Consider the following 14,263-nt stretch of genomic DNA (forward strand, 5'->3'; position numbering starts at 1 on the left):
TGCCAGCGTCCCTCATGCCTGCCCCGCAGCCCCGGGCAGCACCTCACACGGGGGGCCCAGGGCAGGGGCAGGTGCTGGGCCCATAATCTGTGGGCTGGCTGGATTTCCCGGCTGGGCCTGGGTGGGTGGCTTAGAGGCTCAGTCCCCCCGGCTGCTCTCAGCACTGTAAGGGATCCGGCTCCCTCCTCTCTCCGGAGCAAACTCTGCCATAGAGCCTGGCCGTCCTGGCGCCGAGCCCCCCCAGCTCACCCCACACCCCAGAGCTTCCCAGAGGCTGGGAGAGAAGCCAGGTGGAAACCCAGCCACGATTCCTCCACCAGTTCCAGGGCTCTGCTTCTGGGCTCAGAGCTGAGCTCTAGATTTACTGCTTCTGAGATGTGGCCAGCTCTGGGGTGGGGCAGTAGGGAACCACCACACATAACGTTGGGTGGGAAAGCTCGCCCATCACCTGGAAGCAGCCAGCTCTGGGGTGGGGCAGCGGGGAACAGCTGCATATAACACCCCACACGAGGGAAAGGCTCACACAGTGCTGAGATGCAGCCACCTGTGGGGTGGGGGAGTTCACATCGGGGATCTTAGGATAAAGAGCCATAGGGCAGAGCCAGCGGCCACCTGAGGGCATAGGCCTCTGCCCCATTCCTCAGCCCCCCAAGCCAGCCAGGTCTCTGCTGTGGGGCTGGCGCCCCCTAGAGGAGGCAGGCCTCATGTCCTATTTTCTGCCAGGGAGAGGACCCAGGAGTCCTGGCTCCCTGCCCCTCCCTCCCCCGCACTGTAACCACTAGACCCTGCTCCCCTCCCAGAGCCAGGGAGAGCCCCCCCCCCGGAGCCCTGGCTGTGTGGAGCTGGGGGGCTGGATCGCCCAGCTCCGGGCGGGGCAGGGCGTGAGGTCATAGTGGGTCTCGGCAGGACTGTTCTAGAGCCGGGGGCGGCTGGAAGCCATCGGAGGAAGGGGCCGGAGTCCAGTGTGGGTTGCTGTGGAGCTGTGGGGCCTGGTAAGCGCCCCACAGAGCTGCTGCTCCCACCCCCCAGGGAAACCGAGGCACAGGAAGGCTCTGGAACAAGCTGAGGGGGGGGGGCTGGTGGCCAAAACTCCTGGGTTCTGTCCCTGGCTCTGGGAGGGGAGTGGTGCCTAGGGGTTAAAGCAGGGGGGCTGGGAGCCTGGACTCCTAGTTTTGGGAGGGAAGTGGGGCCTAGTAGTCAGAGCGGGGGGGCAGGGAGCCAGGACTCTAGGGGGGAGGCCCGCGTTATGCTCTCCCCTTTGTCCTGCCTCGGTTTCCTTGCTGTTCTCTCTCTCCCCGCAGGGAGCCCGGTGGGGTGGGCCGAGGGGCCAGGCCCAGCGTCCGTGGCCTGGAGCCGCCTGGCCGGCGGGGATGAGGGCTCTGACGCTGCTTCCCGTCCTGGCCTGCCTGAGCGCCGGGGCCCAGGCCAAGGTGTTCAGTCGCTGCGAGCTGGCCCGGCTGCTACAGAGAGGGGGGCTGGACGGGTTCATGGGGTACAGCCTGGACAACTGTGAGTGCCCCTCCCCCGCGCCCCCCCGGCAGCTCCTCCCCCAGCCCCCTAGTGTGGCTCTCAACGGACGCCTGGGCTCTCTCCTGGCTCTGGGAGGGGAGTGGGGGCCAGTGGTTAGAGCAGGGAGCCAGGACTCCTCCGTTCTCTCCTGGCTCCGGGAGGGAAGTGGGGGCCAGTGGTTAGAGCAGGGAGCCAGGACTCCTGGGTTCTCTCCTGGCTCTGGGAGGGAAGTGGGGGCCAGTGGTTAGAGCAGGGAGCCAGGACTCCTCAGTTCTCTCCTGGCTCTGGGAGGGGAGTGATGCCTAGTGGTTAGAGCAGGGGGCTGGGAGCCAGCGCTGCTCCAGCCATGCTGTTCACTTGGGCCGGCCCCACATTTGCTCCTTGTGCAGAAGCCGGCTCCTGCCTTGCCAAGGGTAATAATGCGGCGTCCCCGCCGGGGTTCCCATTTGCCGGCCAGCAGGGTGGTAGGAGACCCCCCCCCCTTGTCACTGGAGGCCAAGTTGCTGCCTGAAATGTCCCCCCTCCTCCCCGGCCAGGGATCTGCCTGGCTTTCTACGCCAGCCGGTTCAACACGAGGACCGTGCGGGAGAACTCGGACGGCAGCTCCGATTACGGCGTCTTCCAGATCAACAGCCACAAATGGTGCACGGACCTCCGCAGCCACACGCAGGACCTGTGCCAGATGCACTGCCGCGGTACGCGCCCCCCGGGCTCAGTGTAGGGAAAGCATCCCCGTGCGGCGTTCTGTGTGGGGGTTCCCCTGCTGCCCCGCCCCAGAGGTGGCTGCAGCTCAGGGTCAGGCAAACCATGCCTGTGCAGCGTTCTGTGTGGGGGTTCCCCTGCTGCCCTGCCCTGCCCCAGAGGTGGCTGCAGCTCAGGGTCGGGCAAACCATGCCTGTGCAGCGTTCTGTGTGGGGGTTCCCCTGCTGCCCTGCCCCAGAGGTGGCTGCAGCTCAGGGTCAGGCAAACCATGCCTGTGCAGCGTTCTGTGTGGGGGTTCCCCTGCTGCCCTGCCCCAGAGGTGGCTGCAGCTCAGGGTCGGGCAAACCATGCCTGTGCAGCGTTCTGTGTGGGGGTTCTCCTGCTGCCCTGCCCCAGAGGTGGCCGCATCACAACCCATGAAGCAGACGCATCTGGGCCAGGAGAGCTGCTCCCAAGCCTGCCCAGCTGGTGGGTTGAGGCCCACACAGCCTGGCCCCGCTCACCCCCACGTTCTGTCCCCATAGATTTCCTGACCACAGACCTCTCCGACGACATCAGCTGTGTCAAGAAAGTCGTGATGGATTGGGAAGGGATGGGGGCCTGGTATGGAGAGAATGATCTGCCTGGCTTTCCGTCTGTCCATCGCTGGGTCTCTGTCTGTCTATCTATGCCCACCCTCTCTGTCTATCATCTATCCTCACCCCCCCATCTGTCTGCTCCTCCCCCACTCTTAGCTCTGGGATCGCTCCACAACATGACAAATGGACAAATGACATAGCCCGGGAGAACACCACACAGTGCGGTGCTGACCGTGGTGTTAAGGAATGGAACACCCCACAGGATCACATGGAACTGGCCTTCATTGCTGGATGAGCCACATCCGTGCGGCGTTCTGTGCGGCTGTTCCCCAACCTCTGGGACCCAGAGGTGGCTGCATCTCAGGGTCGGGCAAACCTTCCCCAGGCGGCGTTCTGTGTGGGGGTTCCCCTGCTGCCCCGCCCCAGAGGTGGCTGCATCTCAGGGTCGGGCAAACCTTCCCCGGGCGGTGTTCTGTGTGGGGGTTCTCCTGCTGCCCCGCCCCAGAGGTGGCTGCATCTCGACATCTGCACTGCTCCTGTCGCCTGACCTTTTCTCTCTGCCCTCTCAGGATGCCCTGGCGCGACCATTGTGAGGGCCGGGAGCTGAGTCACTGGGTGGCTTCCTGCAACTTGTGAGCAGCCGGAGGACCTGGGCGCCCGGCCCTGAGGACCAGCCGGCTCCTGCGCCCAGAGCCAACGGCACCAACCGGGGGCCCGTGTGCGGGGGAGTCCGGCGCAAGGAGGGGCCAGGAATGTCAATAAACCCTTTTGGGCCCCAGCTCGCTGGCTGTGTGGGGTCGCTGGGCCGGCCTGGCAGGGCGAGGGGGCTGAGCGGGGAGGGAGGGGTCCTACAGTGTGTGCAATGTGTTCCCTGTGTGTGCCTGGCGCCCCCGCTGGAGGAGACAGGCCCTGCGCTGTGTGTGTGTGTGTGTGTGTGTGTGTGAGTCCCCCTACGGCCCTCTGCTGGAGGGGACAGGCCCTGCGCGCTGTGTGTGTGTGTGTGTGTGTGTGTGTGTGTGTGTGTGTGTGTGTGTGTGTGAGTCCCTACGGCCCTCTGCTGGAGGAGACAGGCCCTGCGCGCTCTGTGTGTGTGTGTGTGTGTGTGTGTGTGTGTGTGTGTGTGTGAGTCCCCCTACGGCCCTCTGCTGGAGGGGACAGGCCCTGCGCGCTGTGTGTGTGTGTGTGTGTGTGTGTGTGTGTGTGTGTGTGTGTGTGTGTGTGAGTCCCCCTACGGCCCTCTGCTGGAGGGGACAGGCCCTGCGCTGTGTGTGTGTGTGTGTGTGTGTGTGTGTGTGTGTGTGTGTGAGTCCCCCTACGGCCCTCTGCTGGAGGGGACAGGCCCTGCGCTCTGTGTGTGTGTGTGTGTGTGTCCCTGCTGCCCCCTGCCGGAGGGGACAGGCCCTGTGCTGTGTGTGTGTGTGTGTGTGTGTGTGTGTGTGTCCGTCTACTGCCCCCTGCAGGAGGGGAGGGCCCTGCTGTGTGTGTGTGTGTGTGTCCATGTCCGTCTACTGCCCCCTGCAGGAGGGGACAGGCCCTGTGCTCTGTGTGTGTGTGTGTGTGTGTGTGTGTGTGTGTGTGTGTCCGTCTACTGCCCCCTGCAGGAGGGGACAGGCCCTGCGCTGTGTGTGTGTGTGTGTGTGTGTGTCCGTCTACTGCCCCCTGCAGGAGGGGAGGGCCCTGCTGTGTGTGTGTGTGTGTGTGTGTGTGTGTGTGTGTCCGTCTACTGCCCCCTGCAGGAGGGGACAGGCCCTGCGCTGTGTGTGTGTGTGTGTGTCCGTCTACTGCCCCCTGCAGGAGGGGAGGGCCCTGCGCTCTGTGTGTGTGTGTGTGTGTGTGTGTGTGTCCGTCTACTGCCCCCTGCAGGAAGGGACGGCCCTGCACTCTGTGTGTGTGTGTGTGTGTCCGTGTCCGTCTACTGCCCCCTGCAGGAGGGGACTGCCCTGCGCTCTGTGTGTGTGTGTGTGTGTGTGTGTGTGTCCGTGTCCGTCTACTGCCCCCTGCAGGAGGGGAGGGCCCTGCGCTCTGTGTGTGTGTGGAGGAGCGAGCGTGCGCTGCAGCTGGGCGTCTTAGCGCTCAAGGCCTGAGGAGCCCGTCTCCCCCGTCTGTCTCACGGCCCCCCCAGGCCAGTCCCCCACCCCTGCGAGCGGGAGCAGGAGCCGTGCGGACGGGACTTGCTGCGCAGAGGAGGGGCTGGGCCCCAGGGCTGAGCACTGAAGGGACAGACCCAGAATCTCTCACATGACCCCCCCATGGACAGGGGGAGGGACGAGCTGCCCCCCCGATGGTGCCCTTGTGACCCCCACCCTGTGCCGGCCAGAGCCCTCGGCCGCTCCGATCTCACTCGGAAGGGCCGGGAGCCGAGCCCTGCCCAGCCCCCCTGGCACTGCCCCCCCAACGGGAGCTGGCCCCTTCCGCCGCTCTCCTCAGCGCGCCCCGAACCGAGCCAGCCCCCTCCAGCCCAGGTCTGTCCCTGCGGCAGGACCTCCCCTCTCCCGTCCCCTTCCGCGGCGCCGGCAGCACGGCCGTGAAGTGGGCATGTGAGTGGCTGAATGCCCCCAAGGGGGTCGCGACCAACGGCGGGGGGGGACGAGGGGCAGTGGAGTAACCAGACACCGAAGCGGCCAGACCGGGCCAGAGTAAAGGCCCGTCCAGCCCAGTGTCCTGTCGGCCCACAGCGGCCAGCGCCAGGTGCCCCAGGGGAGTGACAAGACCAGGGAACCGTCCAGCGATTCCTCCCGTCACCCATTCCCAGCCTTGGAGAAACAGGCCAGGGACACCCTCCCGGCCCGGCCTGGCCAACAGCCATCCATGGACCCATCCTCCAGGGGTTTCTCTAGCTCTTTGTGACCCCTGTCACAGTCCTGGCCTGCACAGCATCCTCCGGCAGGGAGTTCCACAGGTTGGCTGTGCGCTGCGTGAAGAAAAACTCCCTTTGGTTTGTGTTAAACCTGCTGTCTGTTCATTTCATCTGGTGACCCCTAGTTCTTGTGTTATGGGAACAAGTCCATCACTTTTCCTTAGTCACTTCCTCCGCACCTGTCATGACTGTATAGAGCTCTCTCCGATCCCGCTTTCGTCTCCTCTTTTCGAAGCTGAAGAGTCCCAGTCTGTTTAATCTCTTCATGTGGGCCCCGGGCCAAGCCCCGAATCATTTGTGTTGCCCTTCTCTGAACCGTTTCCAAAGCCAAGAGACCTTTCTGGAGCGGAGGCAGCCACGTCTGTGCGCAGCGTTCGAGCGGTGGGCGCCCCGTGGATTTATACAGAGACAAGGAGACGTTCCGTCTGATCCTCCGCCCCTTTCTCACCGATTCCCAACATCGCTTTGCTCTGGGCCGGCTGCTGCGCATGGAGTGGGGGTTTTCGGAGAAGTCGCCGCAGGAAGTCCAAGATCTCTCGGAGAGGCAGCAGCTAATTTCGAGCCGGTTGTTTTAGAAGTATCCGAGGAGGGGGGCGGGAAGCAAACTCCTGGGAGAACAGAGCGAACACTCCAAGGGATGGAGAGAACCCGGAGCACCAGGCCATCGCCAGCACCATGGCGCACTGCGGCACCCCACGTCTGGAGCTGCTATGCACTGACGGGTTCTCCACTCTGGCAGAGAAATGCTGGGCTGGGGGCAATTGCTGGAAGAGGTAACCCCGGGGTGAATGACCGGGCACAGCTCACACCCAGGGGCTTCCCTTGCAACACCCTGCACCCCCTGTGCCATCTGCCTGGCTGCACCCAGAAAGCCTGGGGCCCCACTCCGGCCTGGCTTCATCCGGAGTCACTCCTGGTGGGGGCGGGGCAGGGCAGGGTTCCGAGCTCAGCCCCGCCCTGGTTAATCCGGAGTCACTCCTGGCAGGGGCGGGGGCAGGGCAGGGTTCCGAGCTCAGCCCGGCCTGGTTAATCCAGAGTGACTCTTGGCAGGGGCGGGGGCAGGGCAGGGTTCCGAGCTCAGCCCCACCCTGGTTAATCCGGAGTCACTCCTGGCAGGGGCGGGGGCAGGGCAGGGTTCCGAGCTCAGCCCCACCCTGGTTAATCCGGAGTCACTCCTGGCAGGGGCAGGGGCAGGGCAGGGTTCCGAGCTCAGCCCCACCCTGGTTAATCCGGAGTCACTCCTGGCAGGGGCGGGGGCAGGGCAGGGTTCCGAGCTCAGCCCCGCCCTGGTTAATCCAGAGTCACTCCTGGTGGGGGCGGGGCAGGGCAGGGTTCCGAGCTCAGCCCCACCCTGGTTAATCCGGAGTCACTCCTGGTGGGGGCGGGGCAGGGCAGGGTTCCGAGCTCAGCCCCGCCCTGGTTAATCCGGAGTCACTCCTGGCAGGGGCGGGGGCAGGGCAGGGTTCCGAGCTCAGCCCCACCCTGGTTAATCCGGAGTCACTCCTGGCAGGGGCGGGGGCAGGGCAGGGTTCCGAGCTCAGCCCCGCCCTGGTTAATCCGGAGTCACTCCTGGCAGGGGCGGGGGCAGGGCAGGGTTCCGAGCTCAGCCCCACCCTGGTTAATCCGGAGTCACTCCTGGCAGGGGCGGGGGCAGGGCAGGGTTCCGAGCTCAGCCCCGCCCTGGTTAATCCAGAGTCACTCCCCGCCATGGAACCCCGGGGGAGGTTCTAGAGCCCAAGGCCTTGGTGACACCACCGGGGGTTCTAGAAGGGAGGCCCCACACCCGGGCGTGATCGCCAGGACTCTCCGTGCGGCCCCGTCGCCCAGCGCTCCAGCCACGACCCCCTGCCAGGCCCAGCAGGTGAGGGCACACGGGGGTCCCCTGCAGCGCCCCAACGCTGCCTGTGCACCCCCAGCCTCCCCGCCTGTCAATCTCTCTCCCCAGTGCTGCCGGCCGGAGCCTGTCCCCTAGCGCCCCCCAGCTCCCTTGCCCGGCGCCCGGCAGGCATGGGGCTGTTGGGGCTGCTGACCCTGTTGGCCTGCCTGAGCCCCGGGGGCCGCGCCAAGATCTTCACCCGCTGTGAGCTGGCGCAGGTGCTGAAGGACGGCGGGATGGACGGCTACGAGGGGTACAGCCTGGCCAACTGTGAGTGAGCCCTGAGCCGCGCCCCACACACGGGCCTCCCATGGGGCTGGGCGCCCCCCCACCCAGCCCTGCCCCTCACTGCCGGCCCTGGGCTGTGCCCCCAGGGGTCTGCCTGGCGTTTTACGAGAGCGGCTTCGACACGGCGGCCGTGGGGACCAACCCAGACGGCAGCGCCGACTACGGCATCTTCCAGATCAACAGCGGCTGGTGGTGCCAGGACGCCCAGGGCGCCTCGGAGAACCTCTGCCACGTGCACTGCCAGGGTGAGGCACGAGGGGGCGCCATGTGGCGGGGCAGTGACGGTCCAAGCAGGGGTAGTGGGGGCCCAGCAGGGGGCAGCGTGGGGCCCAGCAGGGGGTCATGTGGGGGGCAGCAGGGGAAACAGGGAGCTTTAGCAGATCCCAGGCGGCCACAGGGATTCGGAGGGGGCTGAAACATGCCTGGAGTGAATCTGACCCCTCCCCTCCCTCCCAGTCACAGCTCCCCTATTCTGTCACTCCCCGCGGGGGGCTCTGACCAGGCCCACCCCGCTCACCCTCCACCCTTGCTCCTAGACTTGCTGAACCCTGACATCCAAGATGACATCAGCTGTGCCAAGCGCGTGGTGCAGGACCCGCTGGGCATGGAGTCTTGGTAAGGGAGCTCCCGGGGGGTCACAGAGGAGCACTGCAGCTCAGCACAGCACTACTGTTCCCCAGCTGCTCTGCCCCAGAGCTGGCTGCATCCCAGCACCGGACGAGCCCTCCCCGCGCAGCGTTATATGCCGCTGTTCCCCAGCTGCTCCACCCCAGAGCTGGCTGCATCCCAGCACCGGACGAGCCCTCCCCACACAGCGTTATATGCCGCTGTTCCCCAGCTGCTCCACCCCAGAGCTGGCTGCATCTCAGAACTGGGCAAGCCCTTCCTGAGGCTGATCCAGCCCAGGGAGCCTCTGCCTCAGCCACCCCTTCCCCTCCCACAGGAATGACTGGAAGAACCACTGCGAGAAGCAGGACCTGACGGAGTGGGTGCAGGGATGTGGCGTGTGACACCCGACCTGCCAGCCCCCGTCCGTCCGCCCACACGGATGCTGTGAGCACCGAGCCCTCCTGCAGAAATTTATAAACTCCCTTGGTTGAAATGTCCCCCGAGTGTCTCTTTGTTTGGACACCCGCGCAAGTGGGCAGGGCCCGAGCCCCCCGATCTCGCTGGCACCCAGCGAATGTGGGATACCTTCTCACAGGCCACAGGTGCACCCCAGCAGAGCTCCCTGCCACCCCCCAGCTGCAGCCGCATCTCTGGGCTGAGCGTGGCATCCCTGCGCAGCTGCTGCTTAGCCCCAGAACTGGGGAGGGAACCCAGGAGTCCTGGCTCCCACCCCCCTGCTCTAGCCACTAGATCACCCTGCCCCTGTTCCTGGGTCCCTTCCCCAGCACTGCATAACCCAGCCCAAGGGTCTCGTAGGGGGGTTGCGGGGCAGATGCGCGGGACGGAGGATGGCCTCGCATGGGCCAGGCTGGGTGGGAGCAAAGGGCCATCCAGCCCAGTGTCCTGTTGGCCGACAATGGCCGGTACCAGGTGCCCAGGGGGAGCGACAAGAGAGGGAACCGTCCAGTGATCCCTCAACTTCGCCCATTCCCAGCCTCGGCCAGAGCCCAGGGACCCAGCCCTGCTCAGCAGCCATGGCTGGACCCGTCCTCCGTGAACGTATCTCGTTCTTTTTTGAACCTTGTTCGGCTACATCCACCCGACAGAGTTTTTGCAAAAAAGTCGCGGCGCGCCCAGACCTCTAGAGCGTTCCCTTCGGGCTGGGTGCTGCCCAGACCCCAACCCAGAGCATAATCCTGAAAATAACCAGCGTAGCGGCCTTGCACGAGAGGGTTTTCTTGCACAAGAGGGGGCCGTGTAGACAGCTCCTTCTGGCGCAAGAGCCTCTTCTGCAAAAACGGCATCTCATTAGGTATGCAAATGAGGCTCAGCGATATTCCACGCTTAGCCTCATTTGCATACTTCTCGTGCAAGAAGCCTCGAGTGTAGACATAGCCTAGCCGTTCCCTTCGCTTCATCCTGCTCCTTCTGTCTGGCTGCTTCAGTGTCACAAACTCACCAAGAAAAGACGTCTGCAAATAACTCACCGACCGTTCCACCCAATCCAAAAATCGGCAGCACGCCCCTGTGGGCTTTCAAAGCTTACCCCAGGAGCAGCTAAAACAGGCTTCAGGTTGTCAAAGGGCGTTTTCAGTGACGTGTGTTTGGGGTTTCAAGTGCGGGTGTCTCGGGGCCGACCGGCTGCGCAGTGTTTACGCAGACAGACGAGTACACTCTGATAGAGGCAGCAAGGCGGTGGGGGAGCGACTAGTCGCTAACGTCCCTACCCCGCTAGTGTGCTGCCCTCATTCCCATGCCAGCCCACCCGTGAGTCCAGGACGGAGCGCCCCCTTAGGAACTCCCAGGGCACAGCCAAGCCAAGTCCAAATTCGGGAACGTGACAGAGCAGAGCCGGCTGATGCCAGCCTGCAACAGAGCCAGACGGGGGCCTGGCGATCCGGGGAAACCTGGGGTGGGCCATTCCGGCGTTGAGATGTGGGAACCGGGCCGGAGGAAAAACCAGGGTTGGACCAGCCTGCATCACCCATACTGATTTAGGGGGCGGGAGCCCACCCCACAGAGCTGGGGGGACAGACGCTTGATGCCGAAGGCCGGCAGCCCAGGAACCAGTGGAGACAACCCCACCTCCCACTACGCTCCTTTGCCCCCAACCGTCTCTATTGCCACTTGGTGGCATCACACCCACGTTGTTTGCCTGTGCCCAGTACCCAAAGCGCCTGTATCACCTCAACGAGCCGCTGTCCTCAACGTCCTTGACTGCTCCCACCCCGGGGGGCCGCGACCTTGGGCAGCGCCAGTTGGACAGGCCGGCCGGCTCACCGATCAAGGTGTTAACAGAAGGGCCAAGAGGCGAGCCCGCCCGCTCGGCACGGCTGCCCTGTCCGCGGCTGGAGCCCAAGCAGCTGGCCAGTTTGTAATGAACACAACGTTGCCGCGCTCGTTTCAGTCCCTCTGGGGGTTTAATCACAATCGGCGGGAAGGCCCCAGCAGCCCTCAGGTGACAAACGCCCAGGGAGAGAGTCCAAGGAGGCCGCCAGCCCAGTGCCTGGGTCGATCCCTGGTGCTCCGCAGGGCCTTTTTGGGCGCAAGCCACGGCCTCATCTCGCAGCCGGGCCAGGGGCCAGGGGCCAGGATCAATTCCCGCCTGACCGTCCAAGCTTCGCGCAGGCCCCAGCAGCTGGACACGGCTGCAGAAGGGACCTGCCCCAACACACGCTGGGTTCAATCGAGGCAAGGACTGATCTCCAAAGGGAGCAAACTCTGGTCACCCCAGAACAGAGGGGCAGATGGGGTCAGAGGATGTGGGGGGGGCTGAGGGGGATCTGATGGGGCACTCGACCTGCGCTCCCCCCGGCTGAAATTAATCGGGTCTCCCCCCAGCTCTCTCTCACACACACCTGCTGTCTGCTTGGATTCAGCTGCACCCCGGTGAATCACACCCCTGCTCCCAAGCTCGTAACCCCAGGCCAGGAAGCCGGAGCCCCAGCCAACTCCCCCAAACCCTAACTCACCACCAGCTGGGGGGGCATGTCAGGAGTCCTGGCTCCCTGCCCCCCAGCCAGGCACAGGATGCAAGAGTCCTGGATCCCAGCAATCCCTGCTCAACCCCACTGGAGTCCCCTCCCCTCCCACAGCCCCCTCACCCCATTCTCCACAGCATGGTGTCTCCTCCCTGCCAAGGGGAGCACCGCCTGCCCAGTCCCCATCACATTCTGCAGCCCGGTGCCCTCAGCCCCCCCCCGGGTTCTCACTGCAGCTCCGGCCCCCCCGGGGCTCTCTCGGAGGCAGTGTCCGCAGCGTTGAAGATCTTGGCCAGCAGGGAGCGGCTGGTCTGGGATTTCAGCTGGATCTCCTGGGCCCTGGCCAGCTGCCCGCGCAACCGCCGCCCGCCCCCGCCCGCCTTGCGCAGCTGGATCTCCTCCTCCGTGGGGCGCTGGACGAAGCCCCAGCTCTTCTCCTCTTCCCCGGCAGGGGCGGCGGCGGCGCGGCGGGCGAAGCGCTGGCTGGTCTCCACGCTGCGCAGGTAGAAGTTGGTCTCGCGCTTGGCCTGGGAAATCTCGGCCCGCAGGCGCTGATGCCGGACCTGGCGCTCGTAGGCCAGCCGCTCGCTCAGGTGGGGCCACTTGAAGCGGTGTAGGTACTGCAGGGACAAATGGACGCCTCGCTGGACCCTGCCCTTGGGGCAAGAACCCAGGAGTCCTGCCACCCAGACCCACCTGCTCTAACCACTAGCCCCCATTCCCCTCCCACAGCCAGGGAGAGAACCCAGGAGTCCTGCTCCCAGTCCCACCTGCTCTAACCACTAGCCCCCAGTCCCCTCCCAGAGCCAGTACCTTGATGTTCCACAGGTCGTAGTGGAAGCGGCTCCTCCGGCGGGTGCCCATGGGCGTGTTGTGAAGGCTGGCGGCCACGAGCTTGGCCACACGCTTGTCTCTGAATTCCACCCAGCCCTCTGTGTAGTTCTTGGCCTTGGCACCGGCTTTCTTCTTCCTCCGCCGGACAAACCGCTCTGGGGGGGATGGAGAGATCAGCCCCTGGTGTACCCTTCCCTCCTCCCCTTCTACCCATTGGCCAGCAGGGCGCCGACATGCAGCCACTTCTGGGGCAGGGCAGCTGGGAAACAGCCGCATGAAACAGCACAATATAGCTTTTGAGACAGGAAACGAAGGGGAGTCTGACGTGGAACTGGGAGCAGCCATTCCAGCTACAGGCAGGACGTGTCCAGGACCCCTGGGTTCATGCCCCCAGATAACAGGTGAAAACCACCCCCAGAGATCCAGTGATCACCAAGGCTCAGGGCATGTTGGTTAGACTCCTGTGCCCCTCCCCCATCCCAGCCCTGAGTGCCAGGGAGAGCGCCCCTGCCCAGGCTCCCCACCCTGCTCCAGTGCCCAGCTCTGCCCCCACGGGTGGGCCTCCCCTCCCCCACACACTCACCTTCAGGCTGCAGGAAGATGCGCCCGACCTCCCCATGGACGCTGAGCAGGTTGCGGACGTGCCGGGGCCGGAAGCGGGGCGGGATGTGTCCCAGGTACAGGATGCCTGGCACGATCTTCTTACCCTGGGGGGGGGCAGCAGTGTCTGGTGGGGTTTGCTCGGCTGCCCCCTGCTCGGCCCCTGGAGGGGGGCTCCCCCGCTCAGCTGCCCCCTGCTCGGCCCCCAGAAGGAGGCTCCCCTGCTCAGCTGCCCCCTGCTTGGCCCCCGGAGGGGGGCTCCCCTGCTCAGCCCCTGGAGGGGGGCTCCCTTTCTCGGCTCCTGGCAACTCCTGTGGCTCCTCCGGCATCCCCGGTGCTGCCTTCTGCCAATGGGGAGAGGTTAGATCTAGCCTCAAGTGGCCCCAACCTCCCTATCGCCCCCACAGCCCCCCCAATAACCTCCATGACCCCCTTCATTCCCCATCCCCACAGCCCCCTAATACACCCATGTCCCCCTCCATTCCCCCCAATGCCCCCATGTCCCCTCCATTCCCCATAGATCCCAAGCCCTGTATCTCCTTCCTCCATTCCACACCCGCCACGTCCGTGTCTCCATCTCGCCCCATTCGCCACCCCCACGGTTCCTCCACATCCCCCCACCCCCTGCTCCTGCCCATCCCAGCCTCTTCCAGACCCGCACCCCGCGCCACACCCCTTCCTCCCCCCCCCACTTGGTCCCACACATGATCTCATGACCCGAGGCACCTTCCTGCACGTCCCGCACCCCCAAGTCCCCCCCTCTACCTCTCCCTCAGCCAGCCCCCCCTCGAGCCCCATCCACGTGCTCCTCCGTCTACCCCAGCCCCAGATCCACGTCCTCCAGCTTGTATCCGCCCCCAGCTACCCCCAGCCCCGTTCTAACCTCGACCCGACACCGATCGCTCGCTCGCCCCCCCCACGGCCTCGCTTTACGGCCGGACCAAACGCATGGAAACTAACGACAGAGGGGGCGGGGTCAGAACGCCCAGGAGGAAGCGGGGGGCGGGGTCAGAACGCCCATGAAGACGCCGGGGGGCGGGGTGAGAACGCCCAGGAAGAAGCGGGGGGCGGGGTCAGAACGCCCGGAGGCGGGGTCAGAACGCCCAGGAGGAAGCGGGGGGCGGGGTGAGAACGCCCAGGCTGGAGGGGGATAAAAGGCCAAGTGAAGTGGGGGAGGGGGAGTGGCAGGCCCAGGAGAGGAGGAAGAACTGAGGGGGTGGGGACCGGGGGCCCTTACCTGGGGGGCTTGGAGCTCAGCCCATGCAATGGGCACGCAGCAGGTTTAAAACAAACCAATGGAAGTTTTCTTCACGCAGCCAACCTGGGGGACTCCTTGCTGGAGGATGCTGTGCAGGCCAGGACTGTAACAGGGGTCGCAAAGAGCTAGAGAAATCCAGGGAGGATGGGTCCATGGATGGCTGTTGGCCAG

The 14,263-nt window shown here is 65.2% G+C and overlaps 3 protein-coding genes across 6 annotated transcripts; 2 read left to right on the forward strand and 1 right to left on the reverse strand.

Moving 5' to 3' along the window:
* The first annotated feature begins 885 nt into the window (after positions 1 to 885).
* On the forward strand, positions 886 to 3,567 carry LOC142826402 (lysozyme C, milk isozyme-like). Its single transcript, XM_075918589.2, has 5 exons — positions 886 to 992; positions 1,302 to 1,509; positions 2,046 to 2,204; positions 2,736 to 2,814; positions 3,359 to 3,567. Exons 2-5 carry the CDS (start codon positions 1,371 to 1,373, stop codon positions 3,423 to 3,425), a joined length of 444 nt encoding a protein of 147 aa, XP_075774704.1. The 5' UTR covers positions 886 to 992; positions 1,302 to 1,370; the 3' UTR covers positions 3,426 to 3,567.
* Positions 3,568 to 5,852: 2,285 nt separating this feature from the next.
* Positions 5,853 to 8,916, forward strand: LOC142826406 (lysozyme C, milk isozyme-like). Of its 4 annotated transcripts, none has more exons than XM_075918597.2 (5): positions 5,853 to 6,419; positions 7,592 to 7,792; positions 7,897 to 8,055; positions 8,347 to 8,425; positions 8,754 to 8,916. In XM_075918597.2, exons 1-5 carry the CDS (start codon positions 5,912 to 5,914, stop codon positions 8,818 to 8,820), a joined length of 1,014 nt encoding a protein of 337 aa, XP_075774712.2. In that variant the 5' UTR covers positions 5,853 to 5,911; the 3' UTR covers positions 8,821 to 8,916. The 4 variants fall into 4 exon arrangements, with proteins under 4 accessions (XP_075774712.2, XP_075774714.1, XP_075774713.1 ...); XM_075918599.1 differs by lacking the exon at positions 5,853 to 6,419 and adding an exon at positions 7,365 to 7,507; XM_075918598.2 differs by lacking the exon at positions 5,853 to 6,419 and adding an exon at positions 7,370 to 7,507 and having other exon boundaries at positions 7,563 to 7,792.
* Positions 8,917 to 10,816: 1,900 nt separating this feature from the next.
* Positions 10,817 to 13,858, reverse strand: ABT1 (activator of basal transcription 1). The gene is made up of 4 exons (XM_075918635.2): positions 13,718 to 13,858; positions 12,818 to 13,178; positions 12,214 to 12,389; positions 10,817 to 12,020 (listed from the first exon to the last, which is right to left on the reverse strand). Exons 2-4 carry the CDS (start codon positions 13,161 to 13,163, stop codon positions 11,628 to 11,630), a joined length of 915 nt encoding a protein of 304 aa, XP_075774750.1. The 5' UTR covers positions 13,164 to 13,178; positions 13,718 to 13,858; the 3' UTR covers positions 10,817 to 11,627.
* Between the last annotated feature and the right edge of the window lie 405 nt (positions 13,859 to 14,263).

This window comes from Pelodiscus sinensis, chromosome 18 (assembly GCF_052426305.1).
Source record: "Pelodiscus sinensis isolate ZL-2025 chromosome 18, ASM5242630v1, whole genome shotgun sequence".
In the NCBI taxonomy this organism is placed as follows: domain Eukaryota; kingdom Metazoa; phylum Chordata; order Testudines; family Trionychidae; genus Pelodiscus; species Pelodiscus sinensis.